The following is a 21459-nucleotide window of genomic DNA, read 5'->3' on the forward strand; positions in this document are numbered from 1 at the left end:
CAATAATGTAGAAGTAGAGGAGAGTCTATAAAATGATGAGCTATGACTCAAATCTATTTGGGGAAAAAAAGAATTGTTAAGACTAAAGAAAAACTAAAAACCTTAAATTAATGACTATTACCTCTTGCTGCTAAAAAAAGAAAAGAAAAGAAAGAAACTTCGTGGTTTATAGTCGAAATATATATGATACTCTAGACTGGAATATACATTTTTACCTGGTGCCATTAAAGCATCACTGACCTTGATCCTAAATATTCATGAGTCCATGAACAATGATCTTTTGAGTAACTCTTTTTTTCTATGTATATACCCAAAGTTTAATAATTATGAAAACACCTGATTAGGTTAGAAAAAGAAAATACAGTTTCTTATTCAAAACACAAGATCTCAGTTTTGTCTGGGTGCTAGTCGTTAATAATAAAATTTTTCTAAGTTATAAAAAAAAAAAGACACAGCTTCCAACTGAAAAGACTTTAAAAAATCCGTTTAATGAAGATTAGAGTTTCCATATTACTTTTTAAATGCATGAATAAAAAGTAAAATATAAGCTAAGTTTATGTGATACTACTCAAATACTTTAATAAATTGTTTTATGTATTCTGGATGTGAAAGATAGCTACATATCTTCTCCTGGTTTTGCTATATGAGAAATAAAAATGCAAACAGAGCAAATGTGAGAAATACAGCATTTTACAAAGTGCTAAATTAAATGAAAATTCCAAAATTCTAAACACTTGCCTTATAAATTACTATTGCTTAAAGTATATAAACATGAATATGGCCGTACAACTGAGTTGTGTTTTTATCTGAATGATTGGTGTCCTTAGAAACTGGTCTTGAAAACCTCAGATGATATTGCAATTTATGAGAACCTGGAGAGTTTCTCCACTTCCCTTTATGTGTAAACTTATAGGATGTGATATCTTTCTAATAAAAGTTTTTAAATAGTATTTAGTGAACTTTAATGCCAACTTAATATATTTTTCTAAAATCTTAAATTGTCTTTGGAAACTTAGACTAATAGTTTATTGAGAAACCTAGTTAAGAATCAATATTTATCTGGGACTTTGAAAAATATTAAAATTCAGAGTGCCAATGGACTTCCCTGGAGGTCCAGTGGTTAAGACTCTGCGCTTCCACTGCAGGGGGCCTGGGTTCGATCCCTGGTTCCAGGAACTAAGATCCTACATGCCGTGCAGCGTGGCCAAACAAATAAAATAATAAAATAAAATAAAATTCAGAGTGCCAAGAACTGTGAAGAATCTAAGATTTTACTCTAATTTCAGCCAACAAGCTAGCCTTCCACAGTTTCATGGATGGTGGCAGAAGACACAGGACACCTGGGTCAGAGATAGTATTACTCCCAGCAATCCCAGCATTTCACCAGTCCCCTAAGTGCCATTTCCCACAGAGTGACACAGAGAGGGTCAGGGGATACCCACATTGCCCACACAGTGGATTGCATTACAGGAGAGGAACCCTGAATTTGAAGAACACGAATATTTTATAATGAGCAGTAAGCCAACCTGAACTTTGTACTGGAGGGAGACATCACTACGATGGGCAATAAATAAAAACATCCTTTGCTCTGGAGGAAGACACAATCTCTATCTCCTGGTTGCTCACTGTACAAACATCTTTGAAAGAGAGTCCAGAGCAAAGTTAATCATTGCTTCAGCTCTTATGATGTGCAGAATCATGAGAACCCCATGGAGAATGGTCTCCCAACACAGAGACAAATAAAAAATAAAATGCATAGCTCCTACACAACACCTATGCATGGTTTTATATATGTATTCTTATTTATGCGTGAACACTTTTTTCCTTCAGAATACTCAAATTAAGATTAAAAAGCATATAAACATCAAATTATGATATACTTGATAAAGTTGTTTTAAGAGCTGGAGTTTTAAAGATTTAAGTATTGTCATTTAAACTTACAGGACTATATATGTGTGTGAGTGCATATGTGCATATCAAAGTTATATTAAGGTTAATAATTTTAAAAAATTATATATAAGAGAGGAGAGATGACTTGCAGTTTGGGAAAAGAAAATTGGTCTCTGGGTATGTCATCTATTGTCAACATGAAGCAGGTAAAAGTTCTTTGCCTAAATTATATTCTGACATGGGAGCAAAGATTGTCAAACCTCTGTGTGTGCCCTCTCCTTTTTTGCAAGTGTGCCAATATTTATACTGATCCTTGTGATGCTTTTGAGTGCTTCATGATTGTACCCAAGTTCCTGACTGCTAAAAGAATTATTATGATTTCCACTGTTATCTCTCTATGGCTGTTATAAAATATCCACTTCTAATTTTTAGTCACCTTTTCTATTATTTGTATCAACTCTCCAGTCTCTTAGGGCTACTTTTTCATATATTACCCATTTCTACAACTAGACCCAAAATTCAGAAGCTTTGGACACTCACAGGATGTCATTTTCACCTAAACTGTCTTTGCTGCTCCCCAGACTAACAAAGATTTGCTCCCTCGCCTTGTCCAGTTCAGCACTTGCCAACAAGGAAGAGAGTCCAGGAGTGAATGGGCATGATCTGTATGCTGCAGTTTTTTTCCAGAATTGCCCTGGAGTCTTGTAAAAGCTGCCCTTTTTTTTTTTTTGCCAGCCCCTCAATGTTGAAGAGTTGTTGATATGAGTGTGCTCTCGTGATTGCAAGCATCTATTTAGGATGAGTGGAAACAGCCACAAAGAGAGGTAGACACAATGACTATCTGCAAAAGACTTCTAAGAGACAGTTTATTCCCAGGTTTGGAATACCCTTGTCTGGTAACAATACTTGGATACACTTCGCAGGAGAGATTGTAAAAGAATTTTGTTTTAAGGCCCTACATGTATATAGCAATGTCTTCATTGATTTTTCCATCTTAAATTAATCAAGGGTAATGTTAAAATAGAAATCTTAAAGAAGAAGTAAAAGGAGAAGGAGGAGGAGAAAGAGAGGAGAAGGAGAAGGAGAAGGCAGGGAAGAAGGAAGGACCAACCCACTGGCTAAAGATTTTGAAAAACTGGATTAAAGTGGCCAGAAATATCGTCTATAGCCAAGAAGCAAGTAGCAGAGGTTACCTCTGGGGAGAGGAGCTAGAGGGAAAGGGTATGAGGAAGACTTCTTTTTCACCATTTACCCTTTTGTTCTTTTGCATTTTGTACAAAGTTTATAATTGCTTATCAAAAAGTTCATATAATAACACTCTTCCAAATTACAATGTCACATACATGACCCTTGAATTACATTTCTTGCAGATATAACTGCACATGTGCAAATAATGATGGGGGAAACCTGTTCATGGCAGCATCATGTGTAATAGCAAAAGATGGGAGGCAGCTAAATATCCATGAAGGGGATGAGTGAAAGGAACTGTGTACATCCATACAACAGGATAAAATGCAGACCCAAGAAAGGATCAAGAAGCCTATGATGCACTGATACAGAATCTGTATTTCCAAAATATATTACGTAAAAAAATAAATTAATAAAAGAAAAAGATACAGAAGTAAACTATGCTATCACTCTCTGTAAAATAGACATGCATTTCCTTGCTTATGTATTAACAACTATACCTAAAGGATACAGAGGAATAATATTATTGGTTGAATCTGGGGAGAAAATTAGGTGGCAGTAAGACAAGAGTAAGAGGATGGCTCTTCACTGTATACACTTTTGTACCTTTTAAACTTTAGGTCTTATAAATATATTACCTATTCAAAAAATAAAAATAAGCATTTTTTGAAGGGGATAATAGTAAATGTTACCAATTTCAGAAAACCTCATCCACAGGCATTTTCTACACCTCCACCAAAGTTCAATTGGTATCCCAATAAAATCCATTTAGACTAGCTCTGAAATTATCCTGAGACTATAAGAAATAGAAAGAACATGGCAACTGAATTATTCTGTAGAGATAAATGAGGAAACCCAAGTCATTTTCTGCAGATGAAAACTTTTTTCGATATATAAGTATACATATATCAGAGTGCTCTTCTTGCTATGAGTTTTTTAAAACTTTTTAAATTGTGATATAATTTTAGACTTACAGAAGAATTGCAAAACTAATACAGATAGTTCTTGTACACCACCTTTCACCCAGCTTCCCCTAATGTTAACATCTTGCATAATCATATTACAATTACCAAAGATAAGAAATTAGCATTGGTGCATTACTATACCACAGACTTCATTCCAACTTCCTGTGAGATTTTAAATTATGTTTCAAAACCTACTTGATTCAGGCGGACTTCCCTGGTGGCGCAGTGGTTAAGAATCTGCCTGCTAATGCAGGGGACATGGATTCGAACCCTGGTCCGGGAAGATCCCACATGCCATGGAGCAACTAAGCCCATGAGCCACCACTACTGAGCCTGTGCTCTAGAGCCTGCGAGCCACAACTACTGAAGCCCGCACCCTCTAGGGCCCACCTGCCACAACTACTGAGCCTGCATGCTGCAACTACTGAGCCTGCATGCTGCAACTACTGAAGTCCATGCGCCGAGAGCCTGTGCTCCACAAGAGAAGCCACCGCAATGAGAAGCCTGTGCACCACAACAAAGAGCAGCCCCTGCTCGCCTCAACTAGAGAAAGCCAGCGCACAGCAACAAAGACCCAACGCAGTCAAAAATAAAAAAAAATAAATAAAAATAAACCTACTTGATTCAAAAAGCAAGCCATTAAGAACATAAACATTATTTCTTTGTTACACAGCAAAACAAATTGTAGTTTTTGTCTTTAGATTTTAATTTTTGTCACAAATATTTTTTGTAAATGTTCAAAATAGCTAGATAGTATTCTGAAGATTTTTAAATGTTTGTATAGGTGTACAATAAGGCAAACTGAATTCATGTTGGAAAAAGTGGCATCTGTAGAATTGTGGATTTGGCTTAAGGGACTTAAATTATGGCCTGAGAGAAGTATTCATGTTTCATCAATTGATCACAAGCTTTTGCTAGTCAAAAAATTTGTGAATTAGCCACTTAATTGAAGAGATTTCAATTCCATTCCTGAGTCTACCAACAAACGCAGTGGTTCTCAAAGTGTGGTCCCCAGACCAGCAGCATCAGCATCAGCTGGGAGCTTGTCAGAATATGTGAATTTCCAGTCATCTGTGTTTTAGCAAGCCCTGGGTGATTCTGAAGGCTAAACTTTAAAAATCTCTGATTATAAGTGTTTCAATGACTAAAAGGAGGGGAGAAGGAGAAGGGAGGAACTAATAGAGAACAGGAAATTCTCAATGGAACATTCAACCTGCCTGCTTGTTAACAGGAAGGTCTTGGTTCAAACTTTACTTGTTTGTTTCCAAGAAATAGATTGTGCTTCATTTCTCTTAAATACAGACTTACCTTTTCTATACATCAAGGTTTCACCTTTGACCTGAGTGAACTGGTTCCAAAGACTACAAAATGATTAATGTAGAACCTCTGCATTGGTAACCTCTTCTGCCAGAAACCGATTTGATCACCTTCTCATTGGGAAATGGGTATAATAACTCCTCACTTTGCACAGTTCTGATATGCACACATTTCAGTCACAGCGGTCTAAATTAAGACCAGTCCCCTAATACCTGTGAGTAATGACATAGGAAAAACTTCACGGTCCTCAAAGCACTAGGGAAATAAGAGATGTGTATCATGATCTGTAGCCAATCACATCAATTCTTTCAAAGTCTGTTGACGACTAGTCACCGTGCATTTGTTATTCAGTATGCAGTTGCTGCTTTGTCTTCCAGTGATAAAGCCCACCTGACATTTTACAAAAATGAATGACTGAAAGAATTGTCCAAGAAAGATTAAAGTGCAGCCCCCCCACCCCCCACCCCCCAAAAAAGGGAAAGTGATATCGCTATAAGTGAAGTGAAATTGAAAGTGATTAGAAGATACCGCCAGGGGAATGTTGATACCGCTGCCATTCTTGAGACTCCAGGCATGCAGCCAGGGGAACTTTGTAAAGGTGAACTTAGCGACATAAATGAGGAAAGTGGTTGTGACACCAAGGATGAAGATGTGCCAGTGGAAGTGATGTCTGCAAAATCCTTCATGTTGAAGAATCCTCAGAGAGATTTCATAACATAGAAATCACAAACGGTAAAATCTTGGAAGCAAAAATAAGTTGTCAAATTGTACTCCCCTGAGAGGGGGGGAGCTATATAAATGGATTGGTGGACTTTCAGGGAATTAGGAGCTGAAAAATTGTGCAGTAAGTTGGAAATATTTTAGTTCAGAGATTGTTGTTGTATCTCGTATGTTACCTTTGCTGACAGAAAATCAAGTCACAATCAAGCTAAGAAGAGGATTATAACCCGACACAGATTCTCAGAAGCTCTGACAACTGTTCCACTGGTCAAGAGTTAGAGGTGCAGTTTTATACATTCCTGAGACAGAATTTATGTATTACATTTACAGGTTAGCATTGTACATCAAGTTCATCAGAGATGTTTTGGTCAGTTATGTGTGTACAGAGTAAGCCTTTGGTCAACGTGACCCCCTGTATGGGATGAAAAAGAAATATTAATCTTAAAATTACCATGCTGGTGTCTGAAGAAAGGGACCACTTTTCTCAACAGTTGATTGTATCGTCCTGCTTTGAGGAGGTCTGGTTAATGTATCATGCTGATGCACATTGCGCATTGGGAAAGACCCACCACAAAGAGGGGCGTTTTTCTTTTTTCTTTCCATCTTAGTTTGATTCTCTTGTCATAGAAAATTTATGATTTTTCCTCATCACCTTTATCATCTAAAGTTTGATTTCTTTCTGGTTGTCATTCTCAGTAAGTTACTGGTCTGGTAATAATTAAATTATTGTCTATTTTTTTTCTGAAAGATATAAATACTTGTGAATTTTCTTTAGTAAGCTAGAATAGGATTTGGGGCTCTTCTCCCACATTTATGGTGGTTAAAAGAAGAAAGGGGAGGAGAAAAAGGAGAGGACAAGGGAAGGGAGAGAGGGGGAGACTGGAGAAGAAGAGGTGCTCTGTTCACCCACCCATCCATCCCCCTTCCAGATTATTCTTTTATGGTATTTTATCTTTTTCTTAGGTATTCAGTTATTCAATGTCTTAGTCATTTTAAATTGTTCTATTTTGTGTTCTCTTTCAGATAGTCTTTCTAATACCAGAAGTTCATGGCCACTGAGTCCTACTGCTTGTTGTAAGTGCTGACTCTTAACAGGGTGAGTTGTTTCCACGTATGTTTCGATTATGATCAAAACGTATGATCTGTAGCAGGGCTTTCTTTTTCCTGAGAGAACCCATTGTGCCCTGGGTGAAGAAGAGTCCTGGCAGATCCATTCTCTGTGGACTTCCGACAAGAGTCTTGGGATGTCACTTGGACTTGGACACATTTTTATATTAAATTCCCACCTTGGGGTTGGGGGACTTCATTGGTAAAAGAAATTCAATCTCCAAACCTCTATGAGAAACTGGACTCTAAGATGTTAACAATGGGGGAAACTGGGTAAGGGGTATATGGAGGAACTCTGTGTACTATCTTTACAACTTTTCTGCAAACCTAAAATTATTCCAAAATAAAAAGGTGATTTTTCAAAAGGGAAGCCCCTAGGTTAGACCCTTAGGTAGCCATGGAGTCAGCTTGCATGCATCCTGGTCCTGTGTTCATTTACATCTTCATTTTGTGTATCTGCAATATCCCTTTTGCCTTGCAAGTTCAGCTATGAATTTAAAATAAATTTTGTTGTAATTCATCTAGCACATCTGAGAGTTATTACAAGTAGATTTTCAGATCATATCAGTCCACTACACATGGAACTTAATTTCCTATTTTCTCTTTAATCCACACAAATCAGGCTTTTATCCCCACCAGTGAAACTGGTCCAGTCAACCTTACCAATAACATTCATCTTGCAAATGCAGTGGTAAATTCTTAGTAGTCAGATACTCAGTCCTTTGTTAGCATTTGAACAGTTGAGCATGCCTTCCTTGAAACCCTTTATTCTCTTGGTTTGTCAGACCTTCCTCTTATTTCTTGTACTTCAGTGGCCTCTCCTCAGACTTTTTTGTGGTCTCTCTCCTTTGCTGACCTTCAGATGGTTGAGTGCCTCTGGACTCAGTCTTCCACCCAGTCTCTTATAATTCTGCACTTATTCCATGGGTGATATTATTCAGTACAGTGATTTTAAATATTCATATGCCACGACTCCCAAATTGAGATCTTAGGACCTGATGACCTGATTTTTCTCCTACCGCTGCCCCCCTGCTTCAGGTCCCCAGACTCATTTATACAACTGCCTACTCAATATCTATGCTTAATATCAAATTTAATAAAGCCCAAACAGAACTCTCCATCTGGCGCCAAAAATAACAGATATGTTGTTCAGTATATGCCTGTGGTAGGCCTTGACCAGGTCTGGCGACGTAGCAGCAAATAGAAAAGTAAATATCTGTGGCATAGCAAAACCTCTTTATGGGGACTTCCTGGCGGTCCACTGTTTAAGACTCCATGCTCCCAATGCAGGGGCATGTGTTCGATCCCTGGTCAGGGAACTAAGATCCCGCATGCCGCAAAAGGAAAACCTCTTTATGGAGTAGTAGGTAGACCTTTGAGTGGGAACATGGCCCTTCCCCAATAATAGTATGAGATGGTAAAACCACAGTTCTCTACATTGACCACCAAATTTCAAGTATACCTTCATGAGGGCCTTCAATCCAGAGATCTACTATTTTATCAATACTATCTTTGGAGAGTAAACTTCTAGACTAGCCGGAGTAAAGGAGAGAAAGTTGCCTAACTACATGGAGTAGGGGAGGAATTCCTGAAGTCTGCTTTTTCTTTTTTTCTCATTTAATTTCACATTTATTCTCATTGCACTGGGCTGGGAAAGGAAGGAGTTGTGAGTGTATAGAATTGCACTATTGCACTGTCTTTCAGACAGAATTGGGATCCAGGTTCTAACTTCCTTTGAGTTCAGGATCTGAATCAGAATCAGAGGAGGTTGACTGCAGCTGGAGGCTGGGGGCTGCTAGGAAAAAGGCAAGGAACAGGAATGTACTTGACCTTGGAGAATTCCTGTTCCAGGGCTCCCATCCAGGTACCTGAGGATCCTTCATGTAGATCACATGTTGGGGCGGTGGGCACAGCAGCTCCCCAAAGGGAATATGACTGGCACAGGCCTGGGACTGGTATTCAGGAGGTGGGAGGCTGGCCACATGTGCACAGGGAGGACCTGAGAAGACATTGTCCAACCATCTGTATCCCAGGATCTTGTGAAGGGGCCTCTCCATAAGGACAAGGCCAGGGCTTGCTCCTTGACCTCCGGTTGGCCTCATGAATAGTGGAGCATAAGTCATGCAAATTTATAAGCATTTGGAGACATTGTTGCCACTCTTCATTATGCCCCTGTGCTTGCGACCCTGGGCAATTGCTTTTGGTTGTACATGAGTCTTCTCACCACTTCACATTCAAGGAATTCCCATTCTTGTAGGAAACTCCCGATTTCCTGGTCACTCTAAGGTTTAATTAACTGGCCTGTTGGCTTTTCTGATCCCTGGGTTTATTTTTCCTCCTTTACTTCCTGGGGGGTTGCCAATGATTTCAGCCTGAAGTGTCTATTTTAATTCCTGATAAAAATGTCTATTTTCTCTGCAGCCACAGGGTTCTAATCCAGGGTCAGCAAAGAGCTGGTGTCCAGGGTCTTTTGAGCATGGGCCACTGCCTGTACTCCTTGCTTGGCCCTTGCAGTAAACCTTTCTCTGCTCCAAAGCCCGATGTTTCCGTTTGTGCGGCTTCACTGTGCATTGCGCACATGAACCTGGGCTCGGCAGCACAGGCACTTACTCTGGCATGCTGGAATTCAGCAGAGTGTTTGCTCCTCTCTGCTCTGGCCGTTTCTAACTGCTTTTTCAACAGACTTTCAACCAGTGTTCATGTTTTAATCTCACATCCCTATATCCAAAAAAAACATGGTCCTACCAATTTCTGAGTCTTTTGGTTGTTCTGCAATACAAATGAGGTTGCTTATCAGCTTTCCACACTCTGAATTTAGGGCTTTCTCCCATCTGCTAATTTTCTCATCATTTTCTCATTTGCTTTCCAATTCAAGTTTTGTGAGCTGTTGTCTCTCTTCCAATTTTCTTGAGTGTTTAAGTCTTTTCAGCAAGACTTTTTACTATTATTTTGGTGAGCTTTCAAGAGACGGCAGAGGTTAAATATCAACCTTCTAACTTTAACCAAAATCAAGACTTTAATACATAGGGACAAAGGTCCCCATTTGAAGGAGGAGGGTGGGATGGAGCAAAGGCAGGGCCACTGATACCCTTAGGAACCTAACAATCCACCTAGATCCACAAACTATTCAGAGTTGCCTGGGAAGCTTTGAAATCCCAGTTCACACTAGTTAGCCCAGGGGGAATTCTCATCACAGTTCTCTCAAGGAATGCATTCAAACGCAAGCATTTTGAAGTAAATCATTTAATCTCTATACAATCTCTGTACACTCTGTACAAATCTCTGTATAATCCCTCCACAGTTTTTTACCTCTAGGAACCAGGGTCACTGCAAAGAAGGAGGGCAACCCAAACTGGAAAATAGGTGCCCCAAAGGAAAATTTAGTACCTATTCCTCAGTTTTCTGTTGAGAGTCTATCCCCTCAGTGATTCCCACTGTCCACAAGTATCGGCTATCTTATCAGACAGCCTTTGAGCTGGCTGATTAATCTAAACTCATATAGAAATGCACTCCGACTCTACTTTTTAGCCTCAGAACTTCATTTAGTTCGTTTGATAGATTTTCCTGTCTTTGTCTACTTCAAGTTGAGTCTAACAGATTGAACAGCTTATTTCAAATTAGAGAGAGCAGGAAAAATAAGAAGCTTCCCATTCAAGGTCCCAAAGGGTCTTCTGCCTTTCCCCTCCTTGGCAAGCCAGGGAGTTCAGTCCCAAGCGTCTCCTTGCCTGCTGGAAGGAGTTTGCCAGCTGACTCTACCACAGCACCACCTTGTCCAGGAACCAAGTTTTGAGGTGTGTTTAGAGTTAAATCTATTAGAATCATCTTTTGTGTTTTTGTTTTTTTACTTGCAGAGCCAGCAGAAAGGCAGCTAAACACAGGGTCTGGGGTTTTTTCATCAACTAACAGACATCAGCTTATAGAGAAAGATAGGTCATATAAAGTCAAAGCTATTAAGTCAACTACAATTTAAGTGAACAAATTACACTTTCTACTGCAAACTCATTCTGCAGATTAAAGAAACACTGCAAAGTTATATTTGCTTTGCAGTAGAAGGGAGTTTAAACATGAATGATCAGCTCAGGGAAAACAGCTAGTAGCAGTGGACATCTCAGGAAAATTTTCGGTGTTTCTACTGAACATCGCAAGAGACAGAGCCTTACAAATTATAATTAAATAAGACTTCTCCTCCACTGGGCTGGGCTGCTTATTCCTGATATCACCGGAGTGTACATATTCCTGGCTCTTGACTTCTGAGCTTACTGTGGAGGATAATGATCAGCCTAATACTTTGAAAATTTCAAGCATTTAATATAATAGGTTTCTTGACCACCACCCCCCGCCGAAAAATGACATTATAGCCCATATAATTTCTTTTATTTGGGTCAATTGTGAGTATAAAATTTTAAAGTTACTTTTCAAAGGAAAATAAAAATAGAAGCCTCTAGCAAGCAAAGGGGCACTATGCCTTGACCATCTTCTCTTTTCAGAGGCGAAGGCCTTCCCAGAGACAGTCTCAGGGAATACCAGCTAGTTATGCATCACCTCAGCCTTTCTACGGGAGTCAGGAAGATGACAGAGTGCCCACCCCCTTTATTTTTTCGAAGTCCTATTAATATAATTAAAAAAAAGTTTTCATCAGAAACAACTGACAATATTTAGTCGGTTATTTTCAGACTTTAGTTGGCCTATCATTCAGAATTCAGAACTGGAAACCAAGATCTAATTTGCCTCTGCCCTGGTCTGGCTAACGACTACAGATTTAGTAGGCCTACAATCCATCTGAAACAGTGTATCCCAAACAGAAACGTTCAGATGAGCTATATTGACACACAGTATTTATTTTGATTTTTTTTTGGTAATTACTTTAATCAGTATTAGAAAATACAAGAAATTAAACCTATGATTTCACTCAAGCGAAGTAAATGCAAATTGACTTAAAAATTAGGTAAATAATTCAGGTGGTACTCAAGTATGGCAAAAATCAGGAAGCCTGAATAGTTGAAGAATGGCTGGATTTATTCCAAGGAAATGAGGTCTATAAACTGCCACTTCACTTCTACGTCTACTGCACCCGTTTCAGATGCAAGGAGTGGACCTAAGGACCACCACCACCCAGCCTATGCTCCAGGCCCACTTTCAAATGGGGGCAAATTCACCATACAAAATTCACAGACGGCATCAGCAGAAGTAACAATACCAAAGCAACTGACGGAGCAGTGAAGAGGAGGAAAATGCTGAGCTTTTTTCCTTAATGTAGTAGGGTTAGGAGAAATTTTATTTTTAAAATGCCCTGTATTGTTCTTAAAGGATTGTTTGTGCAACAAAAAACATAAAAACTTGCAAGTAGAACTCATTTTGTTTTACAGTCCAGACAGTCTAAAACAGCTTCTTCTTAAAAGTACCTTTATGTAAATCGTCACCATTTCAGTAAGTAAATGCAGGCCTACAAGTTCAGGGGATAAAAATGGTTACATAAGCTGAAGGGGACATCAGGATGTGTCCTTTTTTGAATATGAATAGCAGGAGTAGTTCTACTCTTTAAAAGAAATTAAAACAGCATATCAACAGTACAACTCACTGTAGGAAATAGATAATATCCCTTCATCTTTGTAGTTCTACTATTTATTCTTCTAGTTATTCACTCATTCATTCAAAAACATTTAAGGGCTTACTATATGTCTAAGGAATTACTGCCAGCAGTGAAAAAATTCTTTTCCTCATCAGTTTGACCTAAGAATAAAAGCAGCAAAAACATCATTTTGCCATTTTTGGATTAAAATTCACAACTTCCTAGAAGCTATTCTGGATCAACTCTACTCTATGCTAACAATGCCTTTACTGTCTCTTCTTGGTTCTTATTTTATACACTATTCAACAAAGTTGGTTGCTGTGGCAGGCAGAATAATGTTCCCCCCAAATAGGTTGACTTACAATCGCTAGAGGGCTTTACAATTGTCAGTGGAGGCTACTGGAGAGTAAAACTAAACTAGGTGGTCACACAGGGAAAGAAGCCGAGTTTTAGCATCACTTGCCATATAAATGGCCTCACATGTTCCAGGTTAGCAAAGAAGCATTGTAGTTGACTTAGAGATAGCCATCCAATTTTAGATCTCAGGTAAGTGGAAAAGTTTCACAGTATACTCTGTGTTGATATGCAAAACTTTGTTAATGTGTATGTTTTGTTTGGATCTTTATCTTATTTTTTACTTACTAATGCTATTTAGTAAGCACTTGAGAATGTGGCAAGCACAGCATTTATTAGAAATACATGGTAGAGTTGCTGGCAATGTGGGTCTGGATTTTTGCTGAATTTTGGATTAGGAAACTTTCTTACCTTGAAACCCCTTGAGCAATTGTGACTTAAACCAGAGTTTAGTCCTTGATTATTTCCTGTTAAAGGACTCTGGAAATCTTCCACAGCATGTAACAGTAGGGCTAAACCTAAAGAAAACACTCAACAATTAGGTGTTGTTGATTGATTTCACCCTATGTTTGATTGATTTCACTCTGTAGACTCAAGTGAGACTAAATTGTTCGCCATTTTTCTCATTTAGTATTTTCTTCAGTTTCCTGGATCCCAGGAGATTTTTAGTAGGTTTTGGATGAGCCAACAAGGATTTCTGACCTCCATTCTCAGAAAATGTCTGGCATCACCTCAAATCTGGATTTGACCATTACAGAGGGTGGATAGGGAGCATCATCACTAGACTGAGGGTCAAGTACACTTTGTCATCTTGGTATTAGTTTTTGTCACAGTTCCTAGCATGATAATTTTCAAATAAATGATTTTTGGAAAAAAATGTATTTACAACCATGTATCATGTTGAATACACAAATATAGAAAATTAAGTCATTTTTTCCCCGTTATCAGAGTTTAGGTTGGCCTTCTGAATTAATGAGAAAATGTTTTCTTGAGTATTTGTGGGTGGGTAGGACTGTATTTTAAAGTTAAATGACTAAAAGTACTATTTTTGGTTTTTATTAACGAGCCTGGGTTAGGGCTACAGTTGAAAACCTCTGGATCTTTACAAATCATGCAGTTTATTTAAGCAGCAAGGGTTGTATTGCTCTCAATTTCACTAAATCAACATTCATTATGTATAAACAATTAAAGCGCAAAAAGCCTTAAAAAAAAAAAAAAAGACCATAACCAAAACCTGTGTAGTCCCAAAGCAGCATGGAGCTGTACAGGCCGGAAGCATCCATTTAAATTCCTGAGTTACAAGGAACATCACCCCTACATAAGCAAAAATTTACAGTGATTTTATCAGGCATTTCTCACACCTGTTAAAATTATAAGCATTATTTTAAAAAGAGAGCGAGAGAAGAGCAGAGGCAACATGAGAAGAATGGAGTTGGCTGCTCCAGAGACATCTGCAGAGGACACTACATATTTCTTCTCGCCCTGCACGCTGGACGGTAAACCGGATCTTCTGGGACTTGCTGGGCAGCCGACATTTTCCGTAGCAGGAGTTTCACTGTCAAGGTCTGAAGGATGTTAAACGCTCGGGCCAAAGGCCAGGCGGCTCTTTACCGTCAAGTTAAGTAGCGGTGGGAACGAGCGGAACAGCCCGATTCCCCTCCAGTGCAGAGTATGGACGTGCCTGCCCCTCCGGCACCGAGCACTGCGGACCGGCGAGCCTGGTCCCACTGTCCGGCGGGAAAGCCGGAGCTGCCAACCGTCCGGCGCGCCCCAGCCTTCCGGCTCCCGGTCCAGCCCGGCGGCCCGGCCACCTCTGCTTCGGGGACGCGGAAACCCCGTAGGAGCAGGGCGGGCGGGGAAAGCGAGTCTTCTACCGCTTGCTGCAATATTCTTCCGCCGCAGAGCAAAGAGTCCCAACATCCCCCGCCAGGGTCTTGGGATGTTCAGCAACGCCGTAAGATCGGCAAATAACTAAATTTGGGTTTTCCCACCGATTTGCTTAGGATATTTTCTGAGATAAGCACCCCAGGATCACAATTTTGTGGCTGGTCGAAGAACGACGGGAAAATTCCTCCGCAGAAAACGGGTCCCGGCCGCGAGCCTATAAAAAACGGGTGGTGCGGCCCTTCTGCCTTTCCAGTCAGGCACTGAGTGGTTCCTCGGATCATGTCTGGTAGCTCCGCGGATTATAACAGGTATGCCGCTTCCTCGGTGGTGGTGGTGGTGCTCGTGCTCTGTGGCACAGGTCCTAAGGCGCTGCAGGAGGTTGTAATAGATGGAGAGGAGGCAGGGAACCCCGGGTTCATAGGCGTGGCTTTGGGGTACAGTACTCCTGTGTTTTGTCGAGAAGCTTCCATGATAGGTAGGGCCCGGATTGTGGGGAGACGGGTAAGAAAACGAGGTGGTGAAAGAGTGTGTTTTCCCGAAGACGCCTTGAAATCGCGGCCGTTTCCCCTGCCCATACGGAGCCCGGCATTTATTGGCAGCCGTGGCGCAGTCCGCAGTCGGTACGGTGTAACTGGTCTGTCTAAAGCTCTATTCGTGGCCAGCGGCGCGGTTTGGGAGCGCTAGGCAGTAGGTTGGGTGGGGGCCGGACGGCAGCGGCGGCCGGAGGCCGGATGGGGCCGGGCCGGCAAAGGGGCCCCGGCGAGCCGTTGGCAAGGCCTCGCCGGGCCTAGGCCCGCGTCAATCACTACGGCTTGCGCATTGTTAGGGGCGGAGCTCGGCGCGTGGAGCTCTCGCGAGACGGTGCACCGCCGAGAGGGGAGCGCCTGGCGCTCAGGCCTGGGGGGAAGGGCCGGCGTCCGTGGGGCCTTTCCGGGCGTCCCCGGTTCCTAACCTTTGAGCGGCCGCGCAGTACATCGTGTGCCCTGCGGCACCAGCTGCCTTTGCTCGTTTGGGAAGTGTACACGTGCGGGGGAGAGCGACCGGATGAGAAAGGGCTTCTCCTTCCCTCAGTGTGCAGTTGCAGGGGTTTGGGGAAGGGACGTTCTCCTAACAGCAGTATTTTTGTCAGCAGAGAACATGGCGGCCCCGAGGGAATGGAGCCCGATGGTGTCATCGAGGTAAGAAATGGGTGTGGAATTTGGAACTTTGGAAAGGTGAGTTTGTTCATCCGTTTATTCCTTTTTTTTTTTTTTTAACTTTTCAGAGTAACTGGAATGAGATTGTTGATAACTTTGATGATATGAATTTAAAGGAGTCTCTTCTTCGAGGCATCTATGCTTATGGTTTTGAGAAGCCATCAGCTATTCAGCAGAGAGCTATTATCCCGTGTATTAAAGGTAAAAGAACTCGTTGGCGCTTCTTAAAAATGAATTCCCTGTTCTGCATAGGACCTGCACCTTTTTCTCTTTAATATGGGAAAATTACCTTCTGGGGGACTAGCACCTATTTGTATTCCTTAAAGTGACATGATGGCAATCATCTTTCGGGACTGACCTGAAATGAAGAGAATACTCATTGCTGATCACTTGATTATTTGGGCATAATTCGTGTTCCAAATGGAATACGTGGTGTAAACTAGAAGTGGCGGTTTGATGTGGGATCGGTAAATGTGTATCCTACTTTTTTTAGGGTATGATGTGATTGCTCAAGCTCAGTCAGGTACTGGCAAGACAGCCACATTTGCTATTTCCATCCTGCAACAGTTGGAGATTGAGTTCAAGGAGACCCAAGCACTAGTATTGGCCCCCACCAGAGAACTGGCTCAACAGGTATTGATAGTGTAGTTCAAAAAAACTGCTTGCGTGTTGTACAGGTTTCAGGTTTCACAATTGTGAAGAATTTAAAGCTTAGTATAAATTTGTCCTACAGAGCCCTCCTTTTAACTGTGTGCATGCAGGGAGTTTCTGTTGAAAGTCAAACGGGAACTGGGTGTGCAGGTATGGTTTGCAGGGTTGTGTAACAGATTGAGAAACAAGTTTTTGTTCAGGGTGGACTAGACCTGTTCTCATTTTCAAGTTTGAATGCAGTTGTGCAACATGAAAACTACAGTGACATGTTATTTGACTGTCTTAGTAGTTTGTGATGTATCTGTTGCATGCTGTGTTTTCAGAGCTCACTGCCATATTGGTTTGAAGTAAAACCTTGCTAATACATCTGTAGGGTTTATTAAAGCCAAGATTACGTCGCAGTGCTACGGGAAAAATTATTGTTTTACCATGGTTTACACTTTAATACACAATGAAGAATAACAGTAGGAAATGTTTTTAGTTACGTAGCTGGTACCTGGGGCAACAGGATCTCAAGTTTGACAAGGCACAAGATGTTTTCAGGGAAGTTTATCTTGAGGCATTTAGATTGGTCTGCATTTTAAGCTCGGAAGTAGTTAAGTGCTCTGCATGCATTAAAGCTGTTTGTAGACCAGATATTTGCCATTATGCTTTGGAAGTTAAGTCACAGAACTAGTAATTCTGCTGGATAATAATCAGGCTTTTGGCTTTCAGATCCAAAAGGTAATTCTGGCACTTGGAGACTATATGGGAGCAACTTGTCATGCCTGCATTGGTGGAACCAATGTTCGAAATGAAATGCAAAAACTTCAGGCTGAAGCACCACATATTGTTGTTGGTACACCAGGGCGAGTGTTTGATATGTTAAACAGAAGATACCTTTGTAAGTATTGCTTGTCGAATATAGTTTGGTTTTACTATTATAAATAAAGTAAATAGCATGCCTGAAAACCTAGAGATGATAGTATGACTTTATTTTAAACAGCTCCAAAATGGATCAAAATGTTTGTTTTGGATGAAGCAGATGAAATGCTGAGCCGAGGGTTTAAGGATCAAATCTATGAGATTTTCCAAAAATTAAATACAAGTATTCAGGTGAGCTTTATTTCACTCCCACTCTTAAAATAGCTGGAGGTTAGGTTTAATGCAGGTATTATTACAACATAACTGAAGTGTTCTGTTGTCATTCCCCCTGAAAGCAAAAGCAACTGATGCATAACTCTCACAATTCCATGCTCAGACAGAGATGCTTGGTCTCAAAGATTTTTTTTCATCGAGTATTGTGCCAAGTTGTGCTAACTACTTGTGTGACGTGTGACAGCATAATGAATTTTTTTTCTTAAGGTGGTGTTGCTTTCTGCCACAATGCCAACGGATGTGTTGGAAGTGACCAAAAAATTCATGAGAGATCCCATTCGAATTCTGGTGAAAAAGGAAGAATTGACCCTTGAAGGAATTAAACAGTTTTATATTAATGTTGAAAGAGAGGTAATTTGTCTAATTGTCAAACATAAAAATGTAGCCAGGTTTTTTTTTTACCTTCTTGAATAAGCACTGTGCTAAAATTACAGAAACTAGGATCACATCTTGGTTTTTGTAATAATGCTAGCAGAGTACACACAAGAAGAAGAGTAACTGCACTAGGTTGTAAAAGACTGGGGTGGACCTCTTTCTTAATGTCCAATGTCCTTTGTCTTAAGATTTGGTGCAATATGTCTTTAGACCAATCTAATAATGAGTTTCTAATGAATGTAAGTTGGAAACGATCATGTTAATTACTGTTAACTTTCTCTTTGAAATACTGTAGGAATGGAAGTTGGATACACTTTGTGACTTGTATGAGACACTGACGATTACACAGGCTGTTATTTTTCTCAATACAAGGCGTAAGGTGGACTGGCTCACTGAGAAAATGCATGCCAGGGATTTCACAGTTTCTGCTCTGGTAAGAGGTATTCTAACCTAGTATTGGTAACTTAAGTCTACCTTCATTAAAGCAGGATTTAGACTACAATATAGCTGCTAAGTGCTGTGTTGTCGTTCCCCCTGCTCAAAATAAAGTTGTTTCTTAACTATACCTGTCTGCTGTACCCCTGTAGCAGCCAGGGACGCTTGGTCTCATACATGTTGATAAGGTTAAATGTTGATTTGATTGGTGATTCTTGAATTAATAGGTCTGTTGCTTTGCAGCATGGTGACATGGACCAGAAGGAAAGAGATGTTATCATGAGGGAATTCCGATCAGGGTCAAGCCGTGTTCTGATCACTACTGACTTGTTGGTAAGTCTTTCACTGCTCTTTTTAATTCACCAAAAGTTTGTTTGGGGGGAAGGTTTTTTAATAACCTTTACCAATTCTAGGCTATTTGGGAGAATAAAGAAAAGACCACACTCCACAGTGAGCTATACCACTTAGTATAGTTCATTACTATTTTGTGGCCTACATTACATAGGTGTCTAGTATTTCAATTAGAATTTGAACATCGTCATTGTATTTCAGGCTCGTGGGATTGATGTGCAACAAGTGTCATTGGTTATAAACTATGATCTACCTACCAATCGTGAAAACTATATTCACAGGTAAGTAGATGGCATCTTGACTTTACTGTACTGGTAAAATTCATATTTTGCTTTTCTACTGACTGATTTGTCTGAAAGGTAACCTCAAATCAGGGAATTGAGTAATATGACGTAGTAACTTGGTAGGGTGTAATTAAAATTGTACTTGGGAAGATTGGTCATACACAGTGGGAAAACAGTTGTGAATGTTGCCCAAATTGTGGACTCTGTACATACAGATAAGGTTGTTTTAGATCGGTTGGTCTTAGCTTATTTTTGAGCTGTATTTTTTAGTGATGCTCGTGTCCGTGTCCATGCGCTTTCTTGGTGATTCCTCTATAGTTGGGATTTTCTTGGTGTCATCTGGTAGCAATTTGAGCAGTCCCTGGTTTAGTTATAGTGGCTTTATCCCTAAATAAATTGAATTGTACTTTGTTATATGATGTAAAAAAAGACTTTTTAAAAAATACAGGGGTCGATAGCAGCAGTTGATGACGAGATGGCGCTCAGAAACGGCGTTGACGTAATTTAGGACGTGGAATCATAAGCGAAACAGCACACTGTTTGAATAAAGAGCGAGTCGGTATTTATATTTGTTTTTCTTTTGTCATGATTATTTGATATTTTAAGATGCTCCAGCCAAGGCATTTTGTATACTAGCCTATTAGGTGGTTTGTATTGTCTGGTTTCTATCAGGAAGGTTAGAAAGCTGTTTTTGGAGGTAAACACGTTCGAGTAATTTCAGTTATAACGTGTGAAACTGAGCAAAAAAGCAGTGATAAGTTTGGGTCACCATACCAAATATTTGTTTTCCCACTGGAAAAAGTTGTAAGTTTTAGACAATAGTTAACCTTGCAGCATTTGTATTTGCAGTTTACAGTTCCAGAAGTGCGTCGAAATGGATTACATAACTGTTCTTTTTGTTTTATCCCTGGTGTTTTACATCTGTCCCAGGCTGACATCTGCTCTTGGCTGGCCCACTTTGGTATGGGCTTTAAATTCACTACCCCAAACACAATACTGTCATCTGCTTTAAAAAAAAAAAATAATGCTCAAGATACTTGATAAAATCTCATTTTGCAGCCAGACAAGCCTTGAATCCTTTTGGCACTAACTGCAAAGGAAGATTTTTTTCTCTAGATATTGATTAGCAGCTAGTGCTCCAATTAGAAGCACGAACTATAACCTTGATAAGTAAACAGCAGCTGCTGGTTAACAAGTGGATCATCATGTTCAGTAGTTCATGCAGCATGTGAAGTAGTATATTCTAATTGCTGATTTCTTTTTCTTACACAGAATTGGCAGAGGGGGTCGATTTGGGAGGAAAGGTGTGGCTATAAACTTTGTTACTGAAGAAGACAAGAGGATTCTTCGTGACATTGAGACTTTCTACAATACTACAGTGGAGGAAATGCCAATGAATGTGGCTGACCTTATTTAATTCCTGGGATGAGATAGTTTGGAATGCAGTGCTCGCTGTTGCTGAATAGGCGATCACAACGTGCATTGTGCTTCTTTCTTTGGGAATATTTGAATCTTGTCTCAATGCTCATAACGGATCAGAAATACAGATTTTGATAGCAAAGCGACATTAGTCGTGAGCTCTTGTGAGGAAAGTCGTTGGCTTTATCCTCTTTAGAGTTAGACTGTTGGGGTGGGTATAAAAGATGGGGTCTGTAAAATCTTTCTTTCTTAGAAATTTATTTCCTAGTTCTGTAGAAATGGTTGTATTAGATGTTCTCTATCATTTAATAATATACTTGTGGACTAAAAGATATAAGTGCTGTATAAAATCAGCCAATTATGTTAAACTAGCATATCTACCTTTATTGTGTTTGTCATTAGCCTGAATAGAAAGGCCCTTAAAATTGATTTTTTTAGAAAGCATTTGAATGCATTTTGTTTGGTATTATATTTATTCAATAAAGTATTTAATTAGTGCTAAGTGTGAACTGGACCCTGTTGCTAAGCCCCAGCAAGCAATCATCCTAGATAGGGTTAAACGTTTACCCCAGTAAAATTGCCATATTGCACATGTCTTAATGAAGTTTGAATGT

The 21459-nt window shown here is 40.0% G+C and overlaps 1 protein-coding gene, 4 non-coding genes and 1 pseudogene across 9 annotated transcripts; 5 read left to right on the forward strand and 1 right to left on the reverse strand.

Annotated features, from left to right (window-relative positions):
* Positions 1–8911: 8911 nt before the first annotated feature.
* Positions 8912–15030, reverse strand: LOC125964414 (putative uncharacterized protein MSANTD5; annotated as a pseudogene).
* A 156-nt stretch (positions 15031–15186) lies between these two features.
* On the forward strand, positions 15187–21342 carry EIF4A2 (eukaryotic translation initiation factor 4A2). 5 transcript variants are annotated; one of them, XR_004476060.2, is made up of 12 exons: positions 15206–15305; positions 16127–16175; positions 16262–16394; positions 16687–16826; positions 17559–17727; positions 17830–17939; positions 18189–18332; positions 18652–18789; positions 19035–19124; positions 19344–19423; positions 19875–19985; positions 20699–20839. XR_004476060.2 is itself a non-coding variant. In XM_004278472.3 (11 exons), the coding sequence occupies exons 1-11, from the start codon at positions 15277–15279 to the stop codon at positions 20841–20843; spliced, it is 1224 nt and encodes a 407-aa protein (XP_004278520.1). In that variant the 5' UTR covers positions 15187–15276; the 3' UTR covers positions 20844–21342. The 5 variants fall into 5 exon arrangements, 3 of the variants coding, with proteins under 3 accessions (XP_004278520.1, XP_033259123.1, XP_033259122.1); XR_004476061.2 differs by having other exon boundaries at positions 19875–19981; XM_004278472.3 differs by lacking the exon at positions 19875–19985 and having other exon boundaries at positions 15187–15305; positions 16130–16175; positions 20699–21342.
* LOC117196078 (small nucleolar RNA SNORD2) lies at positions 16517–16585 on the forward strand. Its single transcript, XR_004476079.1, has one exon. It is a non-coding gene; the product is annotated as a small nucleolar RNA SNORD2 (small nucleolar RNA).
* On the forward strand, positions 18382–18560 carry LOC117196076 (small nucleolar RNA SNORA81). Its single transcript, XR_004476077.1, has one exon. It is a non-coding gene; the product is annotated as a small nucleolar RNA SNORA81 (small nucleolar RNA).
* On the forward strand, positions 18839–18970 carry LOC117196081 (small nucleolar RNA SNORA63). The gene has a single exon (XR_004476083.1). It is a non-coding gene; the product is annotated as a small nucleolar RNA SNORA63 (small nucleolar RNA).
* On the forward strand, positions 19151–19290 carry LOC117196074 (small nucleolar RNA SNORA4). Its single transcript, XR_004476075.1, has one exon. It is a non-coding gene; the product is annotated as a small nucleolar RNA SNORA4 (small nucleolar RNA).
* Positions 21343–21459: the final 117 nt, after the last annotated feature.

The sequence above is a fragment of the Orcinus orca genome, chromosome 5, assembly GCF_937001465.1.
Source record: "Orcinus orca chromosome 5, mOrcOrc1.1, whole genome shotgun sequence".
Classification (NCBI taxonomy): domain Eukaryota; kingdom Metazoa; phylum Chordata; class Mammalia; order Artiodactyla; family Delphinidae; genus Orcinus; species Orcinus orca.